Raw genomic sequence first — 15,898 nt, 5'->3', positions numbered from 1 at the left:
GAAGTAAGGTCATCTCACGGCTGGCAAGGAAGCCCAAGCCTCGTTGCTCGGAGCGAAGATGGTGAAGCTGCCGGGCCCTTCCATCTCGGGTCTCAGCTTCTCCGTGCGGTCCGTGTACAGCTGAGTAGTGGTGGACCCAACGACACCCAGGGTCTCGTAAAGGTTTGAGAGAGGCAGGGCTGCAGGGGCAGAGGGCAGAGGAGGGACGGACCCGTGGGGCCCACCGCAACCAGACCACATCTTCCCTGGTCTGCAGAGACTGCGGTACCTCTGCAGGACAGGGATGTGGGAAAGCACAGGGACGGCCACCACGGGCCAGCCTAAAGCCTACTCCTTTTTTTTTTTTTTTAAATATTTTATTTATTTATTTGACAGGGAGAGACCAAGCACAAGCAGGGGGAGCAGCAGAGAGAGAGGGAGAAGCAGGCTCCCTGCCGAGCAGGGAGCCCAATGCGGGACTCGATCCCAGGACCATGAGACCATGACCTGAGCCGAAGGCAGATGCCCAACTGACTGAGCCACCCAGGCGCCCTTGTCACATACTCCTTAAAGCAGCTCTGGAGGTCCAACACCTCCTTGCTCAGATTCTATTAACTGGTCATTTTTCATCATTTTAGCCACAGGAAAATGAAGCTTCTGTTCACATTTAAACATTTGTTTATTTATCTGAGAAAGAGAGAAAGAGAGAGTGCAAGCAGGGGGAGGGGCAGAGAGGATCCCAAGCAGACTCCCCTGAGCGCTCAACGCTCGCTCTCAGGGCCCTGAGATCATGACCCGAGCTGAAATCAAGAGTCAGATGCTTAACCGACTGAGCCACCCAGGCGCCCCGGCTCATAGACATTTACATAATAGCAGTAGGAATATACACCCAAAATAGATATCCTCGTTACAAACTGGGCTTTCAGATTTATCTAGTTGTTGAAACTGGTTTCCTAATGGCCTCTACTGGAATGAAAGAACATTACAAATCTTCCAGGTTCTTTGTCTATTTACAAGCAATAAAATGTTATTTCCTAAAAGCCCAAAAGAGGCCTGAAGCTTAGGAGGCCTTCCCCTCCCAAAGGGCTTGAGCCGCCCTGCTAAGCCGTTCTCCTCTCCCCACTGCCCAATTCCCACTTGCCCTTCCACCTAAGCCCCCCGCCCCCATGCCAACCACACCCCCTTGCGACCTTGGCACCAAACTGCCCCTTCCTTTTAAGTCCATCCCACATTCTCAAGGAATAAATGGCAAATATTTGAAAGTTAAAACTCCCCCCTCTGCACAGTCCCTGGGGGGTATGCTTGAAGGAGGGCCTCTGATAAAACTCTCAGGTGCCAGTCTTCGGCCCCTGTGGCCAGGCATGGTTCCCTGTGCTGGTTCTAAGGTGAGCCTTCCTGGTCTGCCACCTTCCTCCCAATGGACCCCAAAGGACCAAGTTCCAGCAGAGGGAGGAGGAGGTGGCTTAGTGCTCCAGCCTGGCTCTCCAGCTGAGCCAATCAGAAATGTTGGGTGTGGTTAGAATCCCTCCCAGCCGGAGATAACAAGGCCAGCAGCCCAGGTCTGGGATGCAAGCAGGCGCGGGTTGGAGTTGGAGTCTGTTGCACCAGCCTGGTAAGGAGGTCAGCTTGCAAAGGAAAGAGCAGGGCAGGAAGCTCCCTGCTCCCAGCTTCCACACTCTGGCCCCGCCTGGAGCCAGAGAGCATGCGGAGAGGATGTCCATGCCGCCCTGTCGCTCAGAATCGCTCCCCCTCCCCCGCCCCCGCGCTTGGACTCTGCTGCTTGTTACGTGGGGGCTCCTCCCTCCCGGTCTCCCTCTCCATCCCAGCACCAACGTGCCAGGTTACCCACCTGCAGGACAGCCCTTCTCGCCTGGCACCTTTTCGTATCCAGGACAGCACTCATAGCTGATGACCCTGCAGTGAGACAGACACACGTGTGAGCGACGCGGGGCTTCCCCCCTCCTGGCTGTCGTCGCAAGAGGGGCCTCCACAGACAGAAGAAAGGAAGGGCCGGTAAAACATCCTGCTCTCGGAGGAGACCTTTCACTCAGCCGTAACAGTGTATCAGTGCGTTTTGGAGCAAGGAGCTTGTCACTCCTCCTCAGGTTTGGAGAATGTTCCCAAGGGTTGCCATCCCTACAGCAATCCTGCTGGGACCGCGGCAGCACGTTCCATAGGGGGGTTAGAAAACACACCCACCAGGAATTTGTCTCTAGCGTCACTCATGGCGAACCCCATGGTTAGCATTCTCGAGAGGCAGAGGGGGAGGAAGGGGGGGTGCCCTGGACCTGTTCTGGCTGACTCTGCCGCTAACCGCCTGGGACCTCTGCTGCCAGTCCTGTCTCCTCCCTGGGTCTCCGTTCCCCGCTCTGTAAAACCTGTGTGTGTGTATCCTGCAATGGTCATCGGACTAAATCTCTCATGCTCATCTAGCTCTCTGATTTAATAACTAAGAAGCACAGCGTAGAGATGCTCATCAAGTTTTTCTGTCTTTACAATCAAACTGTAAAACTTTTAAAATTAAAACAAAGCTCCTTTGTTTTTTTTTCCCATTTGTTTAAATTGAAACCCAAATCTTAGTAACAACATGGATATGGTTTCAAATCGAAAATGTACAAAGGATCATAGAGCAGAGTGTGCCCCATCTAACCTTGTCCCTCAACCACCCCCTTGTCCTTCCAGGAGGCAAGAGCACCTCCCTCTTTGCCCTGCTCCCTCCCTGCTCCCACCTGCCTCAACCTCCTTCTGGCCAGCCTTCCCCCTATGCTGCTCCTTTCTAACCTTTCAGCCCCACACCCTTAAGGGCTCTATTTATATGAGCTAAACAGACTCAAGACTTGCCTTGACTGACCCACAATTTTATTTTCAGAAACTAAAGTCATCTTCTGCAATGAAATAAGATTTGACTGATATGCAACCTTTCAAAGGCAGCGTGGTGTTATAGAAACAGTACAAGAATTAAGGGACCTGGCTCATCACCCATCGGTAACTAGCAGGGTGACCTTGAAGGTCCGCTTTTCTCTCAGGGTCTCCGTTGCCTCATCTATGAAACGAGGTGAGGTTAAACTGGATGGTCCCCAAGGTTTGTTCCAATTTCACACTCATGGTTCTAGTCACTGGGATTATTCCTAGGGGGCAGAGAAGCTGTCTTTCAAAAGGAGAGTGTCTGCTGGCTTCTCTCAGCTAAATCTAGGGAGAGCTCCAGGCCTTAGGCCCATAGATCCAGGGGACACCCATGCACGGGATCCCGGGGCTTCTCTGATAAACACCACGGCTCTGTGGCTAGGGTTAGAGAGGTGAAATTAAGATCCAGCCCGCCAAAGCTTAGCTTCTTTCTAAAAGTGCTTGGGTGACACTCCATGGAACTGGAGAAGCACAGTTGGAGGAAGGGTCTTCTCCTCAAAGCTCTCCTCATCCCAGGGCCCCCCCCCCATGCATATGGGTGCTGCACACTCCACGCCTTGGGACCTCCAGCTGTTCTGGCCAACAATTCTTCTTCCAGGTTGTTGGCTGGACACGAGAGCGCTCCACAGCTCATGCGGCCTCACCAGAATTTCACTGAGGACAGAGAAAGCCAACTCGCCAAGTGTGAACTTCGCAGTTCTGTGGCTGCATGTATATGCGTGTGTGTGTGTAGTGGGGCGGGGGGGGTGGTGGTGTGGGGAGAAAAGGGGCTGAGGGGTTGGGAGGAGAGAACAGACCTAAGCAGACAAGTCTCACTGTAGAGAAGAATATCTGGGATGGAATTAGAAAGCTGCAAGGGCTCTCAGGGGCAGAAGGGTTTCTTAAGATCACAGCTGGGTAGGGGCAGATCTAGGACCCCCCTGGGATTTCATCAAGTCTCATCCCTTTTCCATTGCTCTTGGCAACATACAGACTGGTGGCAAGCAGACTGATCTGATGCTGAGAGGACGCAGGTGCACTCTTCAATGTGGACAGAGCCCCCACTTCGTCAGCATCCACCTCGTCAGCCCCCTTTCCGTGTGGGCTCTGCACCCGCGTCCCAACAGTGGCTGGACATGGGGGGCACAGTGCCGCCAGCAGAGGTCAGTCTGCCAGCCGAGGGCTTTTTCCTGGTTAACCAAGTGGCTCTGCCAGGAGGCTTTCTCCTTGTCCTCCTGCCCTGCTGGCCTCTCCCTCTTCTGCCTTCCTGCTGCCATAGTCTGGCATCCTCGGCACTCCCTAGGTGCGCAGCTGTGAGCCATGCCTCTCACCCCCAGCCTGGCTGAGATGCTTCCTCAGCTGGCAGTTTCCCTATTCCCAATTCTCCCCACAATACCAGCTCTGCTCAGAACTGGTCTGCGTGGCCCCAGAGAAGCAGAGGCAGCTGGAAATGGCAGACTGAGAAGACAGCCCAATGAGACAATCTTGATCAAACCTTTCTGGACTAGCAGTGCCTGTTCTCAGCCCAGTACGCCATTGCCCTTGGGCTTTGGCCCTGAGGAGATGGGGCTGGGGGCCATCAGAGGGTTGTGGGTCTGATACCTTCTCTCTAGGATGAAGGCAGGAAGGATGGAAACCACAGGAGCTTCCATCTGTGTCTCCCCAGTTCCTTGGCCTCCCTGTGCAGAGAGGATCAATCTACTGGTCTCTGAATCACATCTCATCAGGGAAAGCTGCTCTAATGAGAGGCTCCCAGCTTCTCCTTGACCTAACATAGTCCAATAAGTAAAAACCTCAGTCAGAAAAAGAATATCTCTAGAATGATGAGACATGAATATTCTTGTTCCAGTTTCCCTGGTCAGAAGAACCATTTGAGGAAGGTGAGGGAAGGTGCCCAAACAAGAAGGGCATTTAAAGGAGGCGGGCAGAGACAGCGTCTATCCAAGGTCTAAGGATAGAGGTGGTTGGGAGGCTCTCCACCATTCCCCTCCAGAGTGTTACTCATGATCAGATACAGACAGAAGCATTGCTAGTTCTTTCCCCAAAATGATTTTCCAAGAAGTTAATATAATAAGTTAAAACAATCACTCTCTCCAAGTGCACTTCAAAGTTCTAGCTGGTTGTCATGGCTATAAATGGCCAGGGACTAACCAGCCTCTGGAAGTAGGTGGGGTGAGGAATGCAGTGCGAGCGCCAGTTTCCCGCGACAGAAGGTAAACCACTCGGCATGTCATGATTTCCAAGCAGAATCACAGAGCAAATACAGCCCGATATCGTCTAGACATGAAGCCATCCCCCACGGACTGCTCGCCTGGAGTGGCTCCATTTCTGCTCTCCTGGCCTGGGAAACCCAGCTGAGCTTTCCTGAGCCTCCAGCAGAAAATCAAAATCTTGAGCTCCCTGATGAAAAAGGGCTCACTTGGACCTAATGGCCACTGAGAAAGGCCCCATCACTAACCAGGGTCCGGCTTGGTTCGTGAGGAGGACAGAGCCTTTAAAAAAATGTACGTATGTGTTTGGTGACAATCTGTGTGTGTGCAGTGGGTGAGGGCAGTGTGGGGGCTCCCGGACACCGACTGTGTCTCTTCAGTTCCCATGCCCTTTATCTGACCAGGGAGTCCCCTTACAGCAGGGGAGCAAAATGATCACCAGCCCGGGGGTGAGCAACCAGAAGAAGGCTGGTGACTCTGGGCCAAAGAGCCTCTGCTGCCCCTCAGCCTTGGTCTCTGGGACCTTCAGGCAGAGATTTGAGGGCTGTAGAGAGCAATGTGGGGCAGGTTACTCAGGCCCTACAGGGCTGCCCACTTGTGGGTCTTCCCACATGACTGACATTAGCTGCTGGGTTTAACTCTCCCTAGAGGAAGCACAGCAGAGTAGCTAGACCTGTCCCCCTTTCCCATCAGCCGACTTTGAACACACTGATTAGGCTTTCTGAACCTCAGTCTCCCCATCTGTAAATGGGCTAATAATCATACTGTTCTCATAGGGTGACTATGGGAAGTCTATGGGCTCACATATGAAAAGAACTTCACAAATGCTTGATACTTACTAAGTGCTCAGTTGTTGGGCTTTTTTTTTTTTTTTTCTAAACTTCAGGTATAAAGTTGAAAATTGTAGTTAGGTTAATAACTTCATTGAAAGCAACGTCCTGCATGAGACAACTGATCAAGTCACAGTGTGATAAACGAATCCCCCATAAAATGCAACCTACAGAATGCAACAGACAGGGCCTGCATCGGTTTCCCACTGCTGCAATAACAAATAATCCCAGAGTTAGTGGCTTAAAACAACACAAAGTTATCACCTTAAAACTCTGGATGTCAGAGCCAGAAAGCAGCCTTATAAGGCTAAAATGAAAGGCTGCGTTCCTTTTAGAGGCTCTAGGGGAGAATGTATCCATTGTCTCTTCCAGCTTCTGGAGGCTTGTGTGCACTTCTTGGCCTGTGGTCACATCACTCCAACTTCATCTCCTTCTCTGACTCTGACCTGCCCGCCTCCCTCTTATAAGGACCCTCAGGATGACACAGAGCTCACCAGATAACCCGGGATAATCTTCCCGTCCCAAGATCCTTAACCTCATCATATCAGCAAAGGCTCGTTTTCCTTTAGTTACAGGTTCAGGGATTAGGATGTGGACATCTTTAGGGAGCTGTTATTTTGCTCACCACAGGGCAGGACCCTAGATGCTACAGGGATCCATGGAAATACTCACCAGAACAAAATCCCCTGTCAGCTAAGCTGCCTCCTTGGAAGTTACAGAGTGGGACAGAACCTTCAGGAAATCCTGTACCACAAAACCTGGCGATCAGGCTATGCCAAATCTCAGTTATTTTGAAACACATTATTCATGGGGTCCCAGGCGGCTGCACAAGGAATATGAAACAGGGAAGGAAGTGCTGCTCCAGGTGGCATCCCTGGCTGGCTTCTCACCCTCCTTGTGGGACCAAGGTTGTGGGAGAGGGGACAGCTTCACAGCAGATGTCCCTGGGTGCCCTGCCTGCATGAGACACTGGAAAGAGCTGTGCCGGCTGAGGGACAGGTTCAGCCATACCCCAGCTGCCTTCGCTAAAAGTTGAATCTCCAAGCTCTAACGCGGGGCTGAAGAAGTATTAATATCTCAGCCCTTGGGCAGAGCAAGGCTGGCTCCTAGAGAAAGGGGTGTGTGCTACCAGCTCATCTTGGCTTCGCAGAATGGCTACAGGGCTCATGTTTCTGTTGCTGCTCATGAAATAACCCCAAAACTTCCGGAATGGACAGCTACCACCCCTACCTGCTCGCTCGTCTGCCACATTATGATGTCTGAGCTCCAGCTATGACTATTACCTTCCCGTGATGTCAACTCCGACCTGACTTGGCTGTGAAGCAGGCTTCCCTCTCGTGGGGCTCACACAAAGGAGGCCTGTCAGGAGGCAGCAAGGCTTCCTGACCACAATTTCCTGCCCTGTCGCTCAAGCTGCTGCACATAAAGTTTTTATGGTGACGGATCAGACTGGGGCCTGGAATCACAGAGTGGGATGCAATCTCCCGCCAGGCCATCTTTGCTTGATTAGCTCTTGTATCACTCTGGTGCTCTTTAGGATCTGGAATAAAAGCCAGTGTGTATTTCCAAGTAATAAAATTCACTCAAGTCGCTAAAGAGGGGCCCACTGGTAACCACTTCCTGTAATAAAATCTATATGGCAGCCTTGACAAGTAGCACCAAAGACTCTGGTTCTTCTCTCTTTGGAACTGCAGAAAAGCCACTGTCTAAGGACAATGTAGTGTCCTCGGACCAAAGTGCAGGGTGTGGCCAGTCCCCTCCCTTCCTCCATGGAGTTGGGAATCCAGGGCCTCACAGAAGCAGACAAATGGGTCCAGGACCCTGGGTCTCTGTGGGACTGGACACTGCAAAGTCTTCCCCCCGTGGCCCTGGGCTTGGTGCCACTTGTCTGCTTTCAAATTTAAATTCTTCCTCCAGACCTGGGCCCTTAGGGGACCTGTGCTGTCTCCTGCCCTATGACACTTTGCTTCCTTGCACCCCAACACACACCTCTGCTCCAGCCTCTTCCCTAGAGTTGTTGAGAAAGTTCTCACTGCTCAGTTGGCCCCATGAAGAGATGGTCCTGTTTGCTTCAACCAGAACTATGCTCCCCATTTCCCAGTCTGGTCTTCACCCAAATAAATGCACCTCGGGACCCATTTTCATGAGGGTGATGTCAACTCCAGCCAACACAGCCCCCCCCACACACACTCCCTTCCTGACCATCTATGGCACTGAATTTCTGGGGGACAGATCTCAGCTCTCTCAATGGGCCTTGGGCCCTGTCCACGAGTGAAGTGCAAGGCTGCTCCATCTCAGTTCAACAATGAGGATGGGTTCCCCTTTCCCTCCCTGAGTCCTCTGGACCCCTTCCAAGTCAGCTCCACCTTCCCAATATTGCATGTGATGTTCCAGGAAGGGACCCTCTTGTCCTGGATCATGAAGTTTTCTATCCACTCATGCTTTCCTAGCCTCATTTCCTCTTTTTTTGAAGTTGCCCAAAGCAATGGCCACACGAAGAGTTGAATGTGCACACCATGCCCCTGAGGCTTTCTCAGACCAGCTCAGAGGCTGCGACTAGGCTCTGGGAGCTACCTGACCCCACACTACCCCTCTACTCCCCACCCACAGCCCACCCACCTGCTCACTTCTCTCCCGGGCTCCCCCTGCTCTCACTCGTGTGAGGCTGCCCCCCCCACCACATCAGCACTCTCTCAAAGCCAAGCCTGCCTAGAGGGAAGAATGGGTCATCAAGAACATTTGCCAACACACAGCTATGTGGCCTGTGCCCCGTCCTGACACACAGATGGAGAACGGTTTAGGTACTGAGAGCCAGGAAGCCAAGATGACTCATCACTGACAGCGGTCTCAGCCGGGGGAACTGCCGAGGAATGTTAGCAAGCTACTGTTAACCGGTCAGGCAAATGCTTCCACACAAGGCCACCCAAAATGCCATAGCCAATGCCACCTCGACGTCACAAGCAGGTCTCATTTTTAGGGAAACCAGGAGTAACAAAAACGTGCAACTCTTGAAACCCAGGACTCTGAGATGGAGAAGAGCTGTTTGCTTGGCACAGGTCTTTGGTTACCTTCCGAGAAGCAATTAGGTGCGGCCTATGTTTCATTAAGTAATTAGTTAACTGTTTGAGTAGATAATATACACACAGGGGAAAAAATCAAACAGTACTAGAAACTGTTTTTTTGTTTGTTTAACTGCGGGCACCAAGGAAGAATGCATGGTATAGAATTTGCATAATCTCTTTTTGTCCACAGCAGCAAAAATTACTGCTGGTGGAAAAATTACTGCTGGTTCAGCAAAAATTATTACTGAACCCAAAAGGTGTGTCGTGTTAGCTCACTCAGCCCTCACCTTTGAGGTTGGGCATGGTCAAGCGGGAGCCAGCAGTCACGCATCTGCCCGACACAAGCTCCCGGGGGGCCGCTGGATCCCATGATCCCCAATTTCTCTTGATTCGTGCCAGGATCCCTAACCGCCCAAGACAATCAGGGTCACAAGTTGGGCTGTTTATTTTCTATATCCATTTTCAGGAAAGAGCATTTTCCCTTCCTTCGGCAGGTCATGGAGTGGGAAGAGAGGTCTACTCAAAAGTCATGTCCCAGGCAATACATTTAAAAAATCCCTAACGTGGGAACGAGTTGGAGACAGTGGCTTAGAGACTCTTAACCCCCCTATTCTGCACCCAAGGGGAAGGGTCAGGCCCTCCCAAGTGGCTCAGGAGGTTTCTCATAGCACTTCTTCCTTTCTACAGCAGAGAGCCATTGGTTGACTCTTGGTGCCAAAACAGAACTAGGTCGCCCAGGAATTCTGTGAGAACACACATGCCACCCTGTTTCCACTGGGCAGCAGGGCCTCTGGGGCAAATGCCACCTCCCCGGATGCAGCCAGAGGCACCAGCGAGGCCTGCAGGAGGCACCCGGGGCCCCACACCATTGGCGCTCTCACTTCTGTCTGCACGGCCCAGATCTGCAAGAACAGCACGTAGCACCTACTAAGCACTTACTACGTGCAGGGCACCTCATCCGGCCTCATGTCTGGGTCACTGCATTCGGTCCTCGTGATGATCCTGGATCCCGGAAGGAAGTCCTTTATCATCCCCATCTGGCAGATGAGGCAGGGAGGGTTGCGGCTGTGAAGCAACCTGCCCAGCTAAGGGCAGAGCCAGCCTTGGAATCAGAAGGCTGAGCCGATGCTTTGCCGCCTCCTAACGTGCTTATTTCTAGGCACTCTGTCTTTTGGGGGTGTTTGCCCTCTGATGGCAGAGCAGAGTGGTGTGTAAGGTCACCAACGGGCTTTTCTTAGAGATACAGGCCAGGGGCACCTCCACTTACTTGGTACCACTTAGTGAGGATGAAGAAGCGCGTGTGCACACACACACAAACACACACACACACACACACCCATATTTCATGCTTCTTATAATCCCACATCAGCCCTGAAAAATGCATCCAAGTCTTGTCAGGAGCCTTGAAAATACAAACCCACACTGGCCGGCTTACTGAAAACGCCACTCCCAAGCACACAGCTCCCCGACACGTCTGCACAGGCACCTTCATGACTCCTGCCAAGGCCTAACCTTTCAGAAGGCCGGCCCAGGCCCAGGGGCCCCACGGCTGCCCTAGGCATGGGATGGCCTCGCAGTCTCGAGCAGCCACAGACACTCACGTGGATTTGCCACAGATTTTCCTCTGGTACCACTGCTTGCAGTTGGTGAAGTACTTCTTGTTGGTGCCGATGAGCTTCTGCACAGCACACACGTTGGGCCTGAGATGAAAGCAGCCATGTTAGAAAGATGGGCAGCATGGCTACCCCACCACCATGCCCTTCCCCCGACGTGGGCCCTCCCAGGTCATGAGAATGTTCTAGACGTGGAGAAGTTATACAGTCACTTCAGTGATGGTTTCAGGGGGGTAGTTCAGGGGTGGAAACTGTCTCTAGCAATTTCTATCCCCCTGCAAGTTTCCTACCACATTAAATATTGTCAAAGTGTATCTCACATGCTGACATCATTTCACGTAAGGATCCTTCTTTAACACAGGTATTTGGTATGCATAGATAAAAGTGTCTCAAAATGTTTAGATCACATGCTACAGATTGAGACAATGAGCCAAGGAGTATGTTTGCTAAGCAAGGCAGATTTGAGAGAAGCTCCCAGTCTTTCTCTGTACCCCCAGCCCCCACTGAGCCAAAATGTCCACAGGTCCACAGGCTCTAACCCAGCCTCCCGGGGCACAGAGCCAGCCCCACTGTCATGAGGGGAGGCCAACGTCTGGACCTGGCACCTCCCAGGCAGGTTCACACAGACATACTCTGCATCCCCAGGCCAGGAGCTTGGCTCTGAACACAGCCATGCTGACTGTGGTCAGGACCTCGTTAGGAGATGCTCTCCCCCTGGACTCTCCGTTATTCACTATTTAGACCTCAGCCTGAGTCCACTGTCCCCAGAAAGCCTTCCTTCAGGGCCCCAGGTGACACTCTTCCGTGCACCTCTGACCTGGAATATGGCTCTCGTTTGATGCTTGGTACCAAACAGGATCTAACACTGATCAGAGGACGTATCTCTCTTCTCTCCGATGACCCTCCAAAGAACAAGGTTCCCCGCTTGTTCTTTCTTTTATGTCCCAGATGGGGCCTAGCACTGGGTCGGGGTGAAGAAAGAGTTTGGAATGACCTTGCTGAAAATACTGCTCCCAGGACCACCCACTCAGAGGAGTTCTCGGGAACTCTGGAAAAGCCGACTGCAATCCCACGGTTCTGCTGAGAAGCCTTCCTTCCCACAGCCATGGGGGTTTGTTTCTTTGTTTTTTAATCAATGTACCAAGTCATGATCCAGACCACACTAAGGCCGTGCGGCGGCAGGATCGCCCTTAGGAGCCCGTGGGGAAAGGAGCTAGCTGTGGCTGTGTGGCGACACTGGAAGGGGGTCTTCCTGACCTGAGGCAGGAAGTTCATTGGCCGAAACACAAGTCAGAGGAAAGCAAAGCAAAGAGCACACACAAAACCTCTGTGTCCTGAGAAATTCAGGTGTCACTGAATTTTACATCTCCGCTCCTCTGCTACTTTAAAAATGCACTCTGTAGCCATCACTGGCTGCCAGGAAGACAGGGCTACTTCAGAAAGAGCTGTGCCCACCATCCCCAGCCTGCTGGCTGTGGGAACGTGCACAATTCTCAAATACTCAGAGTCGGGTTATTGGGTAGGAGGGTGCACTGACACTTCGCTTCTCTGCCCTCTCTCTTCTCCCACATGGATGTCACCTCTTGCCCAGTTGGTGGCTCAGGAGGCACAGATGAGTGGCCCAAGGAGGCACACTACGTATCAGTGAGTCGGTGTAGGAAGCGGAGGGCAAGGGAAGTTAGGGGTAAGCCCCATGTCCCCTTAGCCCTAGCTGGGTCTGACCAGATGCCCACAGCCTCCAGAGGATGCTAACGGAAGCTCCTTTGCTCCTCTGTTGGCTGCCTGGGATTCACAGATTACAGCCGTCCCCAAATAACCCCGGTGAGTCCCCACTGGCCACACTCCAGCCCTAGGTACTGTTTGTTGCTGTACAATCTCAGAAGCTCTTCTATGAGACCGAGCAGGAAACAATTACTGTCGATGAATTCCCTGCAACTTTCCGTAGGCGGTTGGCGAATCTTCAGTGAGTCTCTTGTGGATGTGGCTCCAACATTCCTCTGTGGAGTGTTTCCACTGCTTTGGCCCTTTGAGACAGGAGCAAAGGCTGGGGGCAGGGGTGGGGGTGGGGGGCTCGTTCTCACAGCAGGGGTGGGAGGGGCGGGCTGTAGGCACAGGAAATCTGGGCTGAAGTTTAATGGAGATGACCTAGCCATTTCTGGGCCTTCTGCCTCCAGCACAACAGCTCTGCTGTTCAACTTGGATTTGAGAATCAAGCGCTTCAGGAAATCCAGTCCAGTTTGGGAGGCAGATAGATAGTCAGAAGTGCAAATGCATTTTTATTTCTCTGTCAGTACTTTTTTCCCCTCTCTAGAGCAACACGGGTGCAGCCGGGAGTCGGGAGAGCACATCACAGTCTCTACTCTCCCAACAGCTCTCTGCACTGGAACTAAGTCACTCCATCCCCCTAAGCTGAGGTTTCTCCATCTGTAAAATGGGGACACGAACAGCAGATCTCCCAGGTGGTGGTGAAGACACAAGCAAACGGGGTGTGGGGTCATGGAGCGCCGTGCGCATGTGCATGGGCAAGGCACACTTACTGGCTCTGCCTCAGGTCTTGGAGCACACTGCATGGCCTTAAAACAGCAGAGATTTTTCTTCCCTTTTCACCACTTCTCACTGTGAATGGAGGGTTGGAGCTTGAACAAGGTCATGCCTTTTGCACAGGGCACTACACCCATGTGCAAGGCCGGGCAGTCCCGTGGTACTTTTGGGGACACTGAGGTCACAGTAAAATGCAACCATGCCTACAACCATTTTGTCACAGTTCATCTGCCCGCGCACCCACACTTTACTGGGGAGGGGGTGCAGGCGTGATTTCTCAGACCATTCTGCCCATCACAGATCTCTACAGGCCTTTCCTACGGCACCCCAAGAAGCGCCACAACAGGATCAGCCTGCAGAGGCATGGGGAGGAGGGGTACAGAGGAAGTTGATCTAATATCTGAAACTCATAATAAAGAGCACTTGCTTTGCAAAAAAAAAAATTAAATTAAATTTAAAAAAGCAGTATTTTCCAGGTGGTCAGTGTCTCTTCTGGGCTCCCAAGGGAAGGAGGTTTTCTGTAGAGATGATTCTTGGTGGAAGCCCAGCAACCGCTTTGGGGAAGCTTCACTGTGGTGTGCACAGAGACACCATTCTGGGTGACAGGACAGCAGGGCACACTATCCGGATCTTCTCCTGACTTAGTGGCTAAGATACAGAGGGAATAGAAACCTCCCAGGCAGGGGCGCCTGGGTGGCTCAGTTGGTTAAGCGACTGCCTTCGGCTCAGGTCATGATCCTGGAGTCCCGGGATCGAGTCCCGCATCGAGTCCCGCATCGGGCTCCCTGCTCGGCAGGGAGTCTGCTTCTCCCCCTGACCCTCCCCCCCTCTCATGTGCTCTCTCTCTCTCATTCTCGCTGTCTCAAATAGATAAATAAAATCTTAAAAAAAAAAAAAAAAGAAACCTCCCAGGCAGACCGTGGCACCTGAGCAAAACATGCTTCTTTGGCAAGAAAGGCAGGAGGACAAAGGTGAGCTGGGCACAGACAATGAGAAAACCAGTGGCACACATTTGGACTTTTATGCCTCATAGGCCCCTCACCTTTCTGAGCTGGCCCCTCACCCTTCTGCACACACAGCCTAAGTCCAAGGGGATTCTCCCCCTGCCCTAAAGACCCCTGGGCATGCCGTAGTTCTACTCTTTCCAGGAGGGCACTGAGGCTGCGGCTCACCCTGCCTTCATTCCACTCAGGAGAAATCCCCCTCCCTGCAGCCCCGTACACCTGACGGGCCAAGGAAGCCCGTATGTAAGGTCACAGGCAGAGGGCACAAGGACAACTACTCCCGATGAGGGGCAGTCTGCACCCACCCCCAGGGTCCTCCTCAGGGTGGGGAGCCAAGGCTTTGTAAGGCCTCTGAAGTCAACTCTAGTCACCCCAACAGTGAGTTTGACTTGAGTACACATCGGTCCAGTCGTGTGGCAGTCTGGGCACTGTTGGGTTCCAATGCCAGACCCAATGGCATCTGAGCTCCTGCTAAGGCCCAGGGGCATGTGGGCTACCACGTGACGTTATCCACATACAGTTTTACCTCGTTGTGAAAAAAGAGTTGGTGCAACCAGGTCTGCTGGAAGCTATGGCCAAGCCTGGTTAAGTGTGAGGCACAATGGCTTAGTTTGGGATGTAGAAGTACTAGCCATCCCTGTCTGGATCTGGGCCAGGCTCTTTACCGGGCCAGACCCTCTGCCTGGGTTTACCACCTAAAGCCAACACATTGTCAGTGTCTCAGAGGAATATCCACACTGATAATGTCCCACATTTATAATCCCAGCTATTGTTTTAAGGCAGATTCCAATCTTGGCTGCAGGACTGTAGGAAAGTGATATGTCCTCTCCGGACTCAGTTTCCCAGTCTGTACCGCGGTGGTGGGGGGGGGGGGGGCACAGAATTCTGCTCTTCATCTGGCAGGAGAGGAGATGAGGTGCGTGGTGGTGGGTGCAGAGCCTGGCCAGGTGAATAGGATCCTATGGGCTTTGAATGCTGCCAGCTTGTGTGGCCCAGTGCCACCTGTGGAGACACTCTCCGGACAAGGCCCTGGCCCCACTGGAATATGTGCCCTGCTGGGTGGGCTTCCCCTCTGCCCTGGCCACCTTTCCACAGTTATTCTGGGCAGAGCCGCCAACTCCCCCTTCCTCCTCCTGGGAGAGGAAGCTGAAAGCCCTGGCCATCCAGCGCTCTTGGCCGGATGGGGAGTGTTGCTGGTCAGCTGTCCCATCCCTTCCTTTACAAAGCCTCCCCTGCGGACATGCCCTCCCGGTCCCCCCACCACCCCCCGGTCCACCCCGTGCGGGGCCGGTCCCTCCGGGCGCCCGTGCTGCCTGCTTTGCGTTTGCGCTTTGTCCCGCGCGCTCCGCCAGCCCGGCCCGCGGCCACCCCCCAGCGCGGCGGCCGGCTTACCCGTGCTGGCGGCCCCGGAGCCGGCTGTGCTGCAGCACCAGCTGGTAGGGCGACTTGGCGGGGCCCGCCAGGGTGGCGGCGGGGCCCAGGGCCAGCGCCAGGGCGAGGGGCAGCAGCTGCACGAGGAGCGCCATGGACCGAGACGCCGCGGACCTCGGGAAGTGAGAGCGCCACCGCCGCGGGCCAGGTTAAGTAGGCGGCGAGCGGGAGGGAGCGGCCACGCGGGGCGGGGAAGCCGGGCGCCCGCCGCCCCCGCCTCCGGCCCCGCCGGCCCCCCCACCCCGCGCCCCCGCTGCGCGGCACCCACGCGCGGCTCCCACAGCTCCCGGCCCGCGCTCCCCCCCGCGGCGCCCTCCCCAGGGGCCACGGGCCCTCCGGTGGGGA

General features: G+C 53.6%; 1 protein-coding gene across 1 annotated transcript in view; it reads right to left on the bottom strand.

Moving 5' to 3' along the window:
* The window catches only part of TGFBI (transforming growth factor beta induced), a 31,978-nt gene extending 16,290 nt beyond the window's left edge, over positions 1 to 15,688 (bottom strand). The window contains exons 1-4 of the mRNA XM_027607049.1: positions 15,515 to 15,688; positions 10,566 to 10,664; positions 1,829 to 1,893; positions 19 to 179 (exon numbers count right to left, since the gene is read on the bottom strand). Of these exons, the coding sequence (XP_027462850.1) occupies positions 19 to 179; positions 1,829 to 1,893; positions 10,566 to 10,664; positions 15,515 to 15,648 (459 nt within the window). The 5' untranslated portion in view covers positions 15,649 to 15,688. The remainder of the gene's footprint in view (positions 1 to 18; positions 180 to 1,828; positions 1,894 to 10,565; positions 10,665 to 15,514) is intronic.
* Between the last annotated feature and the right edge of the window lie 210 nt (positions 15,689 to 15,898).

The sequence above is a fragment of the Zalophus californianus genome, chromosome 5 (assembly GCF_009762305.2).
Source record: "Zalophus californianus isolate mZalCal1 chromosome 5, mZalCal1.pri.v2, whole genome shotgun sequence".
NCBI lineage: Eukaryota > Metazoa > Chordata > Mammalia > Carnivora > Otariidae > Zalophus > Zalophus californianus.
This window is presented reverse-complemented; position numbering and strand designations above follow the sequence as displayed.